General features: G+C 47.8%; 1 protein-coding gene across 1 annotated transcript in view; it reads right to left on the bottom strand.

Annotated features, from left to right (window-relative positions):
• ARHGAP22 (Rho GTPase activating protein 22) overlaps nt 1-16,578 on the bottom strand; it is a 210,203-nt gene that overhangs the window by 48,978 nt on the left and 144,647 nt on the right. Inside the window, exon 4 of the mRNA XM_067538946.1 lies at nt 4,638-4,814. Within this exon, the coding sequence (XP_067395047.1) occupies nt 4,638-4,814 (177 nt within the window). The remainder of the gene's footprint in view (nt 1-4,637; nt 4,815-16,578) is intronic.

Genomic DNA, 16,578 nt, shown 5'->3' with positions numbered 1-16,578 from the left:
TGTAATGACACTTGGCACAGTGAAGATGAGGAATCATCTACTTGGCCCATAGCTCCTGAATGGATTCTGTGCTCACAACAGCCCCTGGGGAAATCCCCAGTGTACAAAAGGGAAACTGAGGCACAAAACAGATTAAACGATTTACCCAAGATCTCATGGAGCCTAGGGCTAATCCAGGACCTGAACCCCACCCCCAAGTTCCAATGCAACATCCTAACCCCTAAACTGACCAATTTCCCAGCAGGCACGTGTGTCTGACGGGAATATTTGGCCCTTCAGAATAACTGTGTTTTCTCCTCATAGAGCAACTTCCATGCAAGGCGGAGTCGTTAATTCCACCTAGGGTCGTGATCAGCAACAAGGGCCCAGACCCAGGGACGCACCTGCTCCAGGCAGATCTCTCTGCTACCCCAACGTTTCAGGAAGTCCCTGGATTTCCCTGGACAGAGGTCAGATTAGAGCTCTGGATCCAAGGTTTCCCTGTTGGCTGAGTTGAGGGAGGCAGCGAATTAGGCAGTGCTTAATTTGTACCAGGGCTCAGCAGTTCATAGCCCCAGCACCTCTGGGCTTGGCGTGCCAGGTATGAAAGCAAAAAAAAATTGCTTGAGCCCTGGCACCTCTTTCATTATAAAGGAAGCACTGGAATTAGAGCTTGTCTACGTAGGGCAATGGAGTGGAATAGCTCCCTGGGCAGACGCTCTCCTTCAGAGTAAGCACGCTAATTATTCTGGAATAAAGTGATGTATGCCAGAACAGAGAGAGGTCAAACCAGGAGCTATTCCTGGCAATTGCCAGGCGTGGGCAGGTACTGAGAGCAAGGCTAGCTTGTTCTGCTTGAGGCAAGCACACTCCCTGTCTGATGCCAGCTAAGGCCATGGAAACAGCCCCGTAGCTGGGAGATGGGTGTAGCTGGGGGGTGGGGGAGGAGACTAGGAGGCAGGTGCCACAGCAGAAGGGCCTAGTGTGGAGGTGGGACGCCACCAGATAAAGATCTAAGCTAGCCAGACCTCGCCAGGCTCGGGGACAGCTGAGCTGCCGGGGCAGAGAAGGGCAGGTGTAGCAAACTGAAGGGGGGGTAGTGGGAGAAGGAGCAAAGGGAGCAGGGAGCCAGCAAGGGCTGATCCAGCTGTGAGGTCAGCCTCAGAGCTCCTGGGTCTGGCTTTTCAGCTCCCTCAGGCAATAGAGGCTCATGCTTTCAGAGGCACAGGCCCTAGCTTCCATCCGCGACCCAGGCTGGCCAGGGGTTTCGTTAGGGAAGACAACGAATGCAGAAGAACCCAGAGGGACGTGAACAAGCAGCAAGGCCCTGCTTGGAAGCAGCAGAATTAGCGAGCACGAACCCGGCCCCTGATGTTATCACCCTTCCCCCTCCACCACAGCAGTGTCACACAGCTGGGCTTGGAGGGTGCTGGGAGGTACAGCTAGACCCAACGTTGCACTGCAAGTCCAGTGGTTACAGCAGGAACCTGGGATGTTTCTCCTAGGCCCCTGCTGTAACCACTGGACTGCACTGCATCATGCTGCAGTGCTGATGCAAACACTGTAATGGAGAGAACAGGAGGAGTGTGGAGGCTAGATGGAGAGTCTCCTCCATAGAGAAGGGCACCCCTAGTGGCAAGGACGGGAGGTATGAAGCTACATTGGTGGATCTGACCTGCATGTCTGCCATGGAGCCACACCCAGATGCCCCCTAGGGAGCAGATTCTGCTCTTGGGTATAGGGTGTAAATACAGAGTAAATAACTCCATGGAGCCACAGATATAAACGAGAGATTTGTTCCCGAAAGAGTGAGGCAGGGTCAGACGGAGTTTTAATCGAGGCTTGAGAACACTGCCCAGCCCAGTGGGATCCATTCATTTTAAACGGATGCTCTTTAAAATAAAAACAAGCTGAAAACGAACCCCATGCACACAGATGCAAAAGATTCAAAGCTGAGCTCCTCGAAACCTCTGCACCAGCTGCAGTTGACTAGATGCACGGATCCAGAGGGCTGAAAGCCAGGGGAAGCCGTTAGACATCCCATTTGCCATAAACAAGCCAGTCCTTCTTCAAAAGGCTCAGGGCACCCATGGATTTTAAGGCCGAATTTGAAATTTTTTTCAAAGCGTAAACTCTGTGTGGCTTTTAAGTCTGCACCTGTCTTCTATTAATGACTTGGGATCCTCAACAGCTTTGGGGAGTTTTCTGTTTCATTTTTAAAAGGCTGTGCCGTTCATGTGCCCACATCGGCATGTCCCCCGTCTTCTTGGATTTACGACTTTCTTCAATACATCAGCAAAGATTAAAGTGGGTGGCTAAGCCTCCCCTTTTATCTTGGCATAATTCATTTTCACATCCTATCAACCTTCTCCAGGGTTGGATATTTACATATTAATAATAAAGCTGATTTTTTCCTTCTCAGCTTCAAATATTAAAACGTGTCGACAGATAAAACTTGGCTCTCAGAATTAGGAACGGTAGCAGTGAAGCAGAGTTAAAATTATTCAGTTAAAACACAAAGAGACCGCTCGGTTTACAATCTTCCCCTATATTGAGCTAGGCTGAAATGCCACATGCAAAGAGCTCTGCTCTGATTCCGGGGAGAGGTGTGTGAGAATTTGGTCATTTCCTCAAAGCCTGATGAAATACTTTGGAAATGAATGTAGTGACTAGATCTCCTGGTGATTGGCGCTCTATAAATACTAGGGAAAGGGAGAGAGACATAGATAAAACAGGCAGGCACGATATCCAGAATGGGTCAGTGAGCTGAAGTGAAATGATCAGAATTTCAATTTTTTTTCCCAACTGCTTGGCAATTAAATTGCAATGGCTCTGTGACTTAGCAGATAGCAGTGCATTAGGGATCAGGAGTCCTGGGTTCTAGTCCTGGCTCCGCCGTTGGCCTATTAGATAACCTTGGGTAAGTCGTTTCCCTGTGCCTCAGTTTCCCCATCTATAAAATGGAGACTGATACTGACCTCCTTTGTAAAGTGCTTGGAGATCTACTGATAATAGCTAGATATTAATATTACAGGGCCTGATTCAGCTGTCTCTGATATCCCTGGTAGCTGGGTTGGGCCCACTATGTCTGAAAATAGTGACAGCGGAACATTGCTGTCTCTCCTTGTTTATTATCCTGCACCTAGTCTATGGTATTGCCACCTCCCATGGATTTATTCTCAGTCTGGTGATATTTGGTGGCTTTTTGCTTAAAGCTCCAGCTCCTAGAGTCACGGGATTACAGGAGAATGTCAGATTTCTTTTTTTTTTTTTTTTAAAGCAAATTTCTAACCCTCATGGTTGCAGAGAAAAGCTTGAAAGCTCGAGTGCACCCAAGGGGCTCAGAGACCACATGGTCAAAAAAAGAACCCAAAAATGTATTTTAAAAAACTCTTGATTTTTTAAGTCAATCACATGATTTTTAGTTGGCACTGCTGAGTCCAGAGCCAGTGGATTTACCTCTAACTGTAGCGGTCAACCTAGCATTATTGCATGAGATTGATAAGTCCTTGGCACTTTGACAATAAAGATACCCTAACTCCTGGCAGCATCTGCCCTGGAGAAGGATACCACTGCAGGGACATCTCCTGCATGGAATGGCTGCTTGTCTCAGTTTTCATGACAGTGTTTAGCTGGACCACACAGCAAATTTGTCTCTAACCAGGCCCCACCGAAAGCACAGCCACAGTTGTGGCAGTACCAATGCATTATGGGATTCCTGACATCCCTGCAGAGAGGCGGCTCAGGGGTAAATTGAAAATGGGGGCACGACCCTGCAGGCTGGGCTTAGAAGGAGCAACTGAAGCAGTGCCTCAGCTGCCTGTGGGGACACCTCGGTAGATTAATTTATGTCCAGCTGAACTGGGGCAAAAGCCTCCTCTTAGATGTTGTGACAGACACTTGTGCCCATGGCAGAACAGCTGTTCCGGGGGTTTTATGCAGTGCTATACAGACACTGCAAGCACAGACGGGCAGCAAGGCCTTTAGCCTAGGTTGTCAGGGGTATTTAGGTGCCTAAATCCCAATGATTTTGATGGGATTTAGGCACCTAAATACTCTTGAGGATCTGGATGCTTCTGCCTAGGGTAGGGAGGGACTCAGAGGAAGGGGCATATTACCACTGCTGCTTCCAGATGTTCTCCAGTAATACAAACCGAGTCAATTCCTCCCCTCCCCCCACAAAATCAGGAGATTGCCATAAAAATCATGAGATTAAAAAAAAAGTTGGGTATATTATTGGTCTTGTGATGGCTGAACCTTCAGGCTAGACGGGGGTCACATGCTCAAGCTTTTCTCCACAGCCAGAAGGGTCAGAAACTTAATCTCAGCTTTAAAAGGTCTAATCACAGGGCTCCAGGAGCTGGGGATTTAGGTGGAACTGGAGATAACTGGACACCCTCCTCCTTTCCTTTTCGCTGTGAAGGTGGGAGACAGGGACTAGGTAATAAAAATAGCTGCATTATAATACGACGTTATTTCTTCCACCAATCAGCTTCTTTGAGGGGGCAGTTTTACGTACTGCAGAGGAGAAGAAGTGTGGATTCCCAGTCCCCACCTCCACCCCCAATTCTGCTTTACAAAAGGTGGAGAATTCAGCTAGGCATCGCAGTGATTTTACAGTGTTACACGTACCCTAGTATCACAAGAATATGTTTTACCTTGAGGCAACAGTTTTAATTTATGTGCATGTGAGCTATGTGCAATACCTCCACCAAAGGGAGCCCATATGACCCGCCGGATGGCTTTCACCCAATCTTCCATCTCGTTCTGGGAATTAGCCATGAGCAGGAAGGTTTCGTGATTGACAGGCATCTTTTCTCGGTCCCCTGCACCACCTGAGAAAACAAAAAACCACATGCCTCAGTTAGCATCTAGCCCAGGAGTGACCGCTTGTCTCTAAAACCACCACCGGGCTTGTCCAAGCCAGCCTCAATGGGTTCATTTTACACCCACTTTACATTGATCTACAGGATCACGTACGGTGCAAGTCTGTGAAGAGTCAGGCCCAGCAAGTGTCCCAGTGGGTGCTGCTGGGAAGACAGTTCCGCTAGACTCACCAGCATGCAGGGGATGAGTGTAAGCTGCAGTATCCTAAAGGACGGTGCAGTCCAACTCCCCTGCCAGAGGTCAGCTCTGCACACCTGTGCTGAGTTATGGAGAGGGTGATTCAGTGGCCTTGGGGGAAGAAGGGACTGGACAATCTAGTTGTAGGCTTCAAATGCTGCAAGAGAGGAATCCAGGTGTGGGTATCTGGCTATGATTACCCCAGCAATAGATTTAACAATCAAGATCATCACGGACACCCGCATGGCTGAGACAGCCGCACTGGAGCGTAGCAGAGAGAGCTAGACATGTTGCCTGGGGACCGTCCAGGAGGATCCAGATCACATCTAGACTCTGGCTTTGAGCTGAGCCAGACCCAGAACTCCAGTTTAGGCCGGATGGCCATTAAAACATCTGGAGCTGTCACCAAGGAGACTGGAGACAGCTCATGAGAGATTACCAACTTGAGGAGCAGAAGTCTCACAACAGCAGCTGCACTCACGAGATTTCCAATATCTGGAGCCACTTCAGGACTTGGAGCTGGAAAAAAGCCGCCTTGCTGTCCCCACTCTTCTAGTTTTGGATCCACCCCACAACCAGCATTTTAGGGAGCTGAAGATTTGAATCTGACCCTCCTGTCTGAAATTCAGGGGATAGGGTCCAATTTGGCATTCAGGTCTCATCCTGCCTCTGCTTCATACAGGATGGACGGGTGACATCCCAGGAAAGCTATTGGCCAGGACATCGTCTGTCCTGTTCGCCGTTCACCCTGGGATGCTCAGCAGCCCACCATCCCTGACCATTCTGCTATTCCAACTTTCCTCTCTGCTTCAGTACACAGGGCCCAATGCAATGCCCACCACGCTCCGTGGGAATCTCCCCCCACCCACCCCCTTGTGCCCCAGACTTGAGGAAAACCAGAGAGGGCCCACGTGAGGATACACAATAGCTGTACTACTTCCACTATGAGGCTGGAGACAGGCCAACCCACCAGCTATCACTAACAACTTGGAGCTTCCTCCTTCCATAGAGGCTGCCTTTGACTTCGCTACGTGGGCAGGGTCTTGGTTGTTAGGTCACTGCCACCTCCATACTCACTTACTCTGGAACATTAGGTCTATTGGACAAGCAGGAACCAGCGCCTTGAGCTGAGCTGCCGAGATTGCTTGTTCATGAAGTTCAGAAATAAGACTAGGCACAATGGTATGCGGTGGTTTCTATGGAATGGTTCCTATGGTTTCTTAATAGAAACAGAATTTACACCTACTAAATCCTAGTTAATCTGGGGAAGGGAATGCGTTGGAAGGCCTAGAAGCTGCCTGCAAGCCAAGGAAATGCTTGTTCTTGCTATTAATTATTGCTGAGCATAAACACGCTAACAGGCCCTGCACGGATTTGCAAAACGAAAGGGGCTGCATGAATCCCAGCTGTTAGGGCTCTGTCGGTTTCTAAAAAGGAATTAACTTGAACCAAGAAGCCAGTGGAATCTTAGTGTGTAGAATAAGGCAGCACGGCAGTGTGGATGCTCCTTGAGAAATGAAAACTGGGGCTCCCCTCCCCGCAGCAGCCTAGTTCTGAGCTTTCGCTCACACCAGCCTCCTGGCCAGCTTCATAGCATGGATTTTCCAGATGATTTACATTCTGTGCAATCTGTGAACTAGGATTCCTATTACAGGGGAGCATCAGGCACCAAGCTCAGACAACAGCTCTGACTTTTATGCCCCCCCAATCTTTGGGGCTGCTTTGATCTGGGGTTCCGTTTGGGCCCTGGGCACACCTAGCCAGTGCAGCTGCAAGCCCCTTCACGGCCTCAGTTTCCCCACCCCATGTTTCTCCTAGCACAGTCCAGTTGCTGTGGGACACAGCCCTCTGGTTAAGTCACAAAGTCCATCTCTTCCAGAGAATTAGTGAAGTCCAAACAGCGGATAAATCTTCTGCCCCAGACTTGCCAGGCACAGCCTTTCCTCCCCAAGGGCACGTCTTCTCTTCCAGCACTGCCCTACGGGGCTCTAGCTGGCTCCTTCTTCCCCTCACTAAATCTCTCCAGCCTCCTCTTACTAGCTGGGGTCAGTGCAACCACTGACAGGTTGGCAGCAACGAGGCAACCCACAGCCACCCTCTACCATGGGTACCTGGCCTTGGTAACCCTACACAGCTGTGCCCTAAGCAGCCTCGCGCTGGTACAAGTTAAACAGGTCTCGGAGCTGCTGCTAAGACCTTGTGTTATGCCTGTTTCTCTAGCACGGAGGTTGCACATGAGTCTGCTCCACAGACAGAAGCTGCCTTTTGTTTCCTTGCTGTTCTTTTCTCGCCCTGTGTGGGGTGAGGTTTTTTTTTTCTGTTCTTCTAGGAAACAGGATTTAATTGTAACCGGTCCAGAACCGTTTCCAGTAACAACTTCTCTCTCTCTCTCCCCCTCCTCCCCCACCCACAGAAAGGACAGTTACTACAGTACTATCTTTAATAGCAGCAAGAAGACGGGGCTTTCCTTCTAAAAATCTCTCCCCAGCTAAAGGGAAAGGGGACAAGGCATAGTGTTAGAATGAAGAACTTACTCAATTCTTTACATTTCAAATGCTTCATTCTCTTCTTTTCCCATATCTTTAATAAAAGGTTAAAAGGATTTTTAAAGGTGTGTTTGCCATGAAGCTAAGCAGGCTGAGGTCTGTGTATACCAACCCCGCACCTCGTTTAACACAGTTTAATCTTGGCCAGTGACTGGGTTATGATAACACCTTAGACTCTGCGGGCCCATATATTCCATCTAAATTAATACAACACTCCACCACAGCAGTTTAGGGCAGGAAATAAGGGAGAATTAGCATGAAACTGCAGAGGGAATTTAAGCAAATTGTGAGCTATGGAGTTAGATTTTGGTCCAGATTGCTGAGCTACCACCTCTACTCATACAAAAACTGCCAGATACTCTAATGACCATAGAGGGCCAACACAGCAACTCCACCCCACCCCCACCCCTCGGACTCAATACATGGGGGCATTGTCACAGCACTGATTTTTGAGGGGAGTGCACCATGGACTGAATTACCCCTTAAAGTCTTACAGCAACCAAGTGATACTATTCCACAGAGATCTCAGAACCCCTCAGGACCGTACGTTACCTTCCTAACATCTTGAGCTTTTTGCAAGCAAGTATTTAGGGAGAAAGTATTTATAGTTCTACTCCAGTCTGGGGAGGGGGGAACATGAAAGCCAAAGAAGGAGCTATGGGGTGAGAGGAAAAAAAGGAATCAAACACACTGCAGCTCCTGTGCCAAAAGATACGGATGCAGCGTTTCGGTGCTCATCATTCCCCTAGTGGTACTGTAAATAGGAACACGGTTGTGAGCTTACAGCCATTTGCAGGACAGCCCATCATCGTTAGTCATGTGGGTATGGGCAGAGTAAATATAACCATACACAAGGCAGAAAAAACAGACTGTGCTTCAGAAATGGTTGTTAGCGAGAACAGTACATGTTAATTTAAGGCTGATGCATGGCAGTGGAGAACCAGCTGATCTATCTACAGGGGACTTTTCTGTCATGACATTTCGGATATGTTCCTTTTCTTCCCACTCATGGCTGGTTCCTCTCACTACATCCTAGAGGCAGCAAGCAGGACAGATTAGAAGGTTCCCCAGAGTCTGACAATTATACCTCGCTACTTCTCCAGCAAAGGGCAGGAGTCAGACACGTCTCTTCATTTTGTTGCAAGACTCATCAGCTTTTGGGGAGCCTTGAGATTCCTTGGAAATAGAGACAGTAGCGAGATTCAAACCCACAGATCTAGAACCACACAAACTTTGGGAGAGTCCAGACCTTAGCCTGAAATTCACAGCTGCTCCTTTTCCTGGTTCTGGACCAAAAGTGGATCTGATCTAAGTGGATCAGGTCTGTGTGTAGCTCAAACATCTTCATAATGGTACAAATCCAAACACTCTGGGGTCTTTGGGAAAACTCCAGTTAGGATCTGGAGTTCGAACTTTGTCTGGCGATGTTCGGATCTGGCTGTTTTGGTTCTGCCCATTACGGAGATATGAAGCTCGGATCCAGCCATGGAGTTCAAACCCCCTTTCTCTCTGTAACAGGCTGAACTGAAAACGCAGATCAGAGAGTCATCATTCAGCTCTACACTGGAATCTGCGCTTTGTGAAACGGGTCCACTGCAAATAGAAACAGCAGCAACTGTCAGGGCACAGATCCAAGCCCATACTCTAGTTGTTGGAACAGCCTAGTCCTGAGCGATCCACTCCCCTCAGTGGGGACTTTAAGGTGATTGGTTACAGCCATTACGTCTTACTGGGCAGAATGAGCAGGGTGCTGACTGCATTGCTTCATGGAGGGGGGAGAAACACCCAGTTAGACACAGACAAACGCAGACAAGTGCCTCCCATCCCCACCTGAACACAGCTGCTCATACATCCTTAAACAAAACCCAGCCCTGGGTGCATTCCGCCATCTCTGCTCAGCTCGGGGTTACCAAGCACGCATTCCCAGCACTTTGGCTAAGTCACATTCACGCCTAGATTTATAAAGAATCCTGTTACCAACACAGCCTAGGAGTGTGGGCAGCTCTGTGGAGGTGGGTGACAAAGCGGTCTCATCTGCTCTTACAGAAGGAAAGGAAGCACTGTTCAGTGGTTAGGGTACTAGCCTAGGTTTTGGAAAACCTGTGTTCAATTTCCTGTGTGACCTTGGAGAAGACTCTTGGTCTCTCTTTACCTCAGTTTCCCCATCTGTACAATGGGGATAATAGCCCAGCCCTGCCCTACCTGCCAGGGGTGTTGTGAAGATAAACACATTAGGAGTGTGAGGTGCTCCAGATACTACAGTAATGGGGGCCACTGATATACCTTAGATAGAAGCTTTTCACCAGCACGTTGATCCGCAGATGCCATCAGACATTCGCGCTTTCCCAGCCCTGCCTGGGGAATCTACAGACTCCTTGTTTCTGTGTACCCCTGGTAAGTGTCAGCTGTCACTGCATAAGCAGCCATGAATGCACCAAACACATGCGACACCCACTCCTCAGTTAGAGCCCCGATACCTTGAGGGACTGGATGCCTTGGGAATACTGGTAATGGACTATGGAGTCTTTCATCTCTGGGTAACAGAGTGATCCTAGCTGGCAGTGCTCTCAGCTGCTGGCTTCAAAGCTTGTGTCAGCAAGTGGATATCCACACCACAAAGCCACCCCTACACCTGGGATGAACTGTTGCCCCTTTACTGCAATTCCAATACAGAAGCCCATGACAGAGCAGCAAGGAGCCTGGACTCCTAGAGATGGTCCCTTCAGGTCCAGCATGTAGCGGGAGCTTTCTCCAACCTTGCCAGTGCCATGCCTGTTCAGTAGATCTATCTATGTATATACACAGCTTTCATCACCACAGTATCTGGGGATCTCACAGTCTTTTCTGTATCCATCCTCACATCCTCTGTGGTAAGGCAGGGCTATCACCCCATTGTACAGATGGGAACTGAGGCACAGACAGACTAAGGGACTTCGCCCAAGGTCACACACTGAGTATGTGACAGAACCAGGGATGTGAACTGGAGTCACAGGCCAGCAAGCTAGCCCCTGGACCATCCTTTCTTCTTCCTGGACCATTGTTCCTCTTTAATCTCCAGCACTGTAAAACCAGCAGTTAATTCACTAGGAACTACAGAACAAAGTGCAAGGCCGCCATCCCCCCATATCAGAACTGCCTTGCTCGATGCTCCTGCTCCAAGCTAGCTACAGCAGCAGCTCCACTGACTGTCTCTTCACAGAGCTGTTTCCCAGAAGGAATATTCACAAGACCAGAGTCACACACTAGGAGTCACGCCTCCACTTTCCAGCCACCGCAGCAGGTACCTGCCATGTACCCATGCATAAGACGGGTGGAGTCCTGCTACCACTGAAATGAACAAGAACTGCAGTGGGGACAGGACTGGGCCCATTGTACATGGAAATGGAAAATAAATGGGGAGTTAGTAGAACATGCCTGCTGCTGGATAAAGCTTTGGGGTCGGGCAGAGTTCAAGGCTGGGTTGAAGGCCCAGCCATATCCCTTTTCTATCCAGTAAGGTTCGCCTGTCCTGGCTGGGTGTATCCGAGTATGAATGTGTCTGCACACCCGTGTGTGCATGCCTGGGTCTGCATGTGCCTGAGTGTCTGTGTTGGAGCAAACAGACTGAATAACATTTTAAAGGATTCCACTATATTTTCCGAACAACATTTCCAACTAATTTCGCTCCTCCCACTACTCACAGAGCTCTGGTGTATTTATATGTATGTTTGTGCAGCTGAGATTCTGAGCATTTGTATAGGTTTCCTCCCTTGTGCTTATTTCTGCATTACACATGGATGACTGTGAGCACTGGTTCGTAGGTGGGTTGGAGCTGGGCCGGGGGCGCTAATTGTGTGTGTACATGTTGTTGTAACCTGGTAGGGAATGAATGGAAGCTAGAGGCTGCATACCAAAGTGATGGCTGGGTGGAAATGGTCCTGCTCTGATTAGTTGTTTGCTGTGTATGCTAGGGAAGCTGCCATAGGCAGCCTTTGATTGCAGGCAAGCAGCAGTGATGATCTTGACAAACAGACAAAACTAAGATCCACAGCTAAAAAGAGGGTTACACTGATTTCTCGTCCCCCACCTGCTCTTTGCGCTTGTTGGAAAGGTGAATATCAGATACAGGGCTTGAAGATCGCATTGCTAAGGAGAGAAAGAGAACAATGAGTTGGACGAATTCTTCCAAGGTTAACTGACTAGATCGGGGGATCTGTTTCTGCACTGTGGCACAAAACCAGGCTTGATCTTGGATTTTAGAAAAGGACAAAGGAAATATCAGGTGTCTCCAGTGCGAGCAGGAAATGCAAGGTTGTTATGGAGCAGTCACATAAGAACTCTTTCAGTCCTGCCACTCACTCACTGCCTTTGATTCTGGCTGACATTGATCCCTTCCTCCCACCAAACACCATTATGGCCAGAGGTGGACTCAGACTGCAATACCCTGTTGTCAGATAACCCACAGTCAGAGGCATGGAATGTGGGATTTTGGCCCCTCTCCAACCATAATAGAATGATCGTGGAGTGGGTGACTTTTCCTCCGCTGTTTATTCTGCATGTCGGCCCTTTGACAGAAGGGAAAGATTGCTAGGAACAAAAGCATCCAGGGGGTGGAGGGCCATAGGAAGCTGATCTTGGAAAGATCCATTAGAGCAGGTTGAAATCATCTGAAAAAAAGCAAGATAGCAGCAGGAAGGCTGGCCCTGAGAGACAGGCAGGGAAAAGGGAACAAGCAGGGTTTCTATTGACCTTCCCACTAAGGTAAAGCCTGTGAAGAGCAGACTATGTCTACAATACAGAGCACATGGCGGCATAGCTATAGCAGCATAGCCCCCCTACTGTAGATGCTGTGTATTTGATTAGAAGCAGTTCCTCTGTCAACAGAACACCATCTCCCCAAACGACATTAACTAACATGACAGAAGCATGTTTCTGGCAGCACAGGTTTGTCTATAGAGGGTTCTAGGTCACCATGGGGGAGAATTGTTCACACCTCTAACTGATAGCTATGCTGGCAGAACTTTGTAGTGTAGACCCAAAGAACTATGGACAGCAAGAGGTGACACGTTGTTGCAGGAAATGTCCCATCCTGCCTTTGTTTTGACACAATCTGTTTGGAGGCAGAGCTGAGCCAGGAGCTGCTAGAGCGGGTGCCTGGAAGCTGGTGGGCTTGCTATTTTGATCTCAGTCACACCCTGGGAAACCTATGAAATAAAGATACGAGTTAAGCATTTTGTTAAGGTGCTTTGGATTCCTCAATACACAGAAAGGGTTAAGTGAAACAATTGAGCTTCAAGAGTCTAACAGTATTATCTGTCTCAGTTCTGGTGGGTAACATAGCAGCAGCCTTTTCTAAAGCAATACACAAGTTATTTATGTAGCCACCCAGGGGATTTGCTGAAAAGCTAGTTCAGGAGGGGTCACAATCAAGGACTCCACCTGTGGCTTGCAATGGTTTTGATGGGTTTCTTAATGAGACCTTTCCCATTGTGTCAAAACGGGGCGGGGTGGAGGGGGGGAATGTTGTGAAATCAAACACCCTTTGTTGTTTGGGAGCTTTCACTAATTCCAGCTGTGTGTGTGTCTGGTCATGAACAGACATGGTTCAAAGTTACATCGGCTGGGATTTTCAAGAAGCTTAGGTTCTCCGCTCCCTTTGACCTTCCATGGCATTTGGGACTTAGTTCTCATGGGCCCTTTTGGAAGTTGCAGCCTTAGTGTTGACATCCATGAATGGGAGCTGGTCAGATTCCCACTGGAAGCCCTTTGAGTTGGTTTTCCAAAAAAAAAAAAAAAAAAAAAAAAAAAAGCTTAAGTGATTTAGGAGCACAAATCCCAGAGGACACGGTGCAAACAAATATTCCATGGTGATCTCTCCACATCTGGTGCTCACCCATCTGCAGGAGCGAACTTTTCTGTCTGATGCTTTCAGAGCAACACTTCTGAGAATTTCAAATTCCCTAAAACTGCTTTAGAGAAGCATCATCAGCATGCTTACGCCTCAGAATTGTGGTTTGATTTACAACGAGTTGGACAAAACCGAACATGAATTGAAACCCGGACCCAGCAGCATTGCACTAGTACATTAGATACAGGAAGTGATTATAAGTGGAACATGAAACCAGTGTGGTTTCTCTCTGAGCTCAGGACTAATTCTATGATCAGTAATAGCATATGTAAGTTGCACATAACAAAAGAAGACTAAATCAAACTCACTTGCCAGCATACTGGTAGACCCATCTACACTTCAGAACCAGCACCTTCCTTTCTGGACCAAGACCTTCCCCACTCCACATCAGAATAAGCAGCATGCTGTCCTTTGGCTAGCAGTCACTGGGCTGTCTCTCTCCTTTCTGGACCCAGGCCTTTGCCTGCAAATCAACCCCTTTCCCACTTTTGCTCCACACATTTTTCTACAAAGAAACAATTTTTGTTTCAGCCCCTCTGACTACAGCCAGAGACACACGCCTCCCTTTCTGCATAACCAGTCCAAAGCTCATTGGCTCAGTTAAGATCCTTCTTTCTATTAGCTGAAATCGCTGATAAACCGGACTAGGGGTTTGACCTTAGCTTTCATGGTTAGGCCTTGACTAACCATGAAAAGTGTGCCGGTTCAATTTAAATAGGGATTTGCACCAGAGTAACCATTTTAAAACCAGATTTAGATTCTCTAGTTGTAAGAATGGCTAATATTGCTTTAGCTTAAACTATTTTTTAAAACTGAATTCAGATAAATTGGTATATCCACTTAACCCAATGTAATCAGGGTCTGAATGAGCTCTCCCCTGACATCTAGTGACGCACCAAGGGAAAAGACTTCAGGAGCAGGCTATATTTGCATAAACACATTTACTCTGCCTAGGTGCTCAGCAGATGGAGCTGCTTTGCCAACAGGATCAATTTTGGCTGATTTTGGGTTACAATTCACCGTGAATCGGTGTCAGGAAGACCCAAAGACCTTCCTCTCCACAGACAGAAATGTATAGATTAAAGGACTCTCTATACCACATCACTGACTCAATGAGGGACAATCCACTACTATGGACATATCTACTCCCCATTAACCGCATCCTATGTAACCCCTGCAATAAGTGATGTTCCCAAATTACCAATCGCTTCTTATTTTTTTCAAATCAAAACCCTCGACCCCTGTATCCAGGTTACTGCAGATTATGTATTCCATACACCTGTTAAAACTTCTAAGCAAACTCTGCTCTTGTCAATAATCTGTACACTATACCCAGGTGTCCAGCAGCTCTGTGTGTAAACTCTGAACTGTTTGTACTTTTAAACATTACCTTTAATAAAATTTGAATGCAGGAGTAATGAAATGTTGTTTTCCTTACTGTATGAGTGAAGGACAACAGACCTGTGCTTAGTATGCAATGACTGAGGGAGTCACCCTACACTGAACCTCTCTTGCTAAGCAGGGAGGAGAGATGCCAACTCCCATGGAAGATGGAATGGGGTAGAGACAGGTGTGCTTCTAAAAAGTCCTAGAGGTCATAGTGCTCCCTGGTCCTAGCAGAGATCCTTGTTTCTATACAGTGATTATTAAAGCTGAAATCGCTGATCTGCAGGACAAGGGGCTTGGTCTTAGCTTTAGTATGAGAACAGCGTTGCAGTGAAAGACAGTGAGGATGCAGCAACTTCCCTGCCACCCAGTGAAATCAGTAAGAGCTGGGCTAAGGGGCGGAACCTCAGAACGTGGCATTTCAGAAGTGGCAGCAGAGATCACAGCAGCAGAAGTGGCAGACAGCAGCAGCAGAGGATGCATTGCTCCCTGCCCCCCACCTTTCCCTGGTTCAAGGATAGGAGGCGGACCCCTGCGAACCCACCTCTGAACTCTGGGTTCTTGTTGACTGAGAACAGCCAGCTGTGGGCGGGGGCAGTAGAGGGGAAAGGGAACGATGTGCTAAAGGGACATTTGTTTGTTGGACAGTCACACTACAAGGCGGGAAATGGAGGCAAAGGACACTGCCCAGTGTCCTGTGAGGTGGGGGTTTGCTTATGGCTACATGCTTTTGAATCATGCTTGTGGTATTTTCCCAGATTAATGCTGGGATCCTTTTCCCTTTTAATAAGTGTTTCCTTGTTTTGCACAGACTCAGTGCTTGCGAGTGGGGAAGTATTGCCTCTTGGAGGCACCCAGGGTGGAGTTTAGTTTTCCCAGCTTACTGGGTGGGGGCTTGAGCCAGTTCTGTCTTGTACTGTTAAGAGGAATCCCTAGATATGGAACCTGCCCTTGTAGCTGGCAGAAAGGTTACACCTACAGCACGTTTCCACTAGAGATGCGCCCAAACCAAACTCTGGCATGTGAACCAGTCCAAACTTTGGGGAAGTCAGATCCCAGCTTTGTAATTCAGACTTCTCTTCATGCTCCAAGATACGCGATGCGACCAACAGCAGAAATGGTTCAGAGTAATATGTTTACAGTTCTTTCTACTGTGATAATCTCAGGTGTTATAGATGGATGCCTGACGTGGTCTTGCACTTTCCATGATAAGATCCTGTCTCGGTTGCTTACGACTTTGCAAAACTGTTTGGGCTGAAGTTTTCCATACTACGTGTCTGCCTCAGGCAGAAATTTTTCAAAAAGTTTCAGTAAAAATGGTTCAGTTGTTTCTAACATGAGATTAGAGAATATAAATTGTTTTGCACATGTTAAAAAAATAATCTTACAATTATTTAATCAAGAAGCTCTAACATTCTCATGTTTTGGAGCAGAGACTTGAAATTTGGCTGGCAATGCATTGGGACCAGGGACATGCCTTTTGCCATTCCCACGAAAAAGGCCCTAAGTATAATTTCTATTGCAGCATGTGAACAGGCAGGGCTAGGGTTTGGCATAGACTCAATGTGTGGCTGGTTTCTTTATCTACCACACCCCTTGCACCAGCGTAGCCCTGCCCCCATTGCATGCCGCCCTGTTTTTGGAGGTGGAGAGGAAGGCTGTCTGCCCCTTAAAGGGCATCCTTGCTTTCACCAGCATTGGCACAGAGCCCCCTGG

The sequence above is a fragment of the Emydura macquarii genome, unplaced genomic scaffold, assembly GCF_026122565.2.
Source record: "Emydura macquarii macquarii isolate MOO-44397 ecotype Brisbane River unplaced genomic scaffold, CSIRO-AGI_Emac_v2 contig_67, whole genome shotgun sequence".
Lineage (NCBI taxonomy): Eukaryota > Metazoa > Chordata > Testudines > Chelidae > Emydura > Emydura macquarii.
The sequence above is the reverse complement of the archived record's forward strand: the minus strand, read 5'-3'. Positions and strand labels throughout refer to the sequence as shown.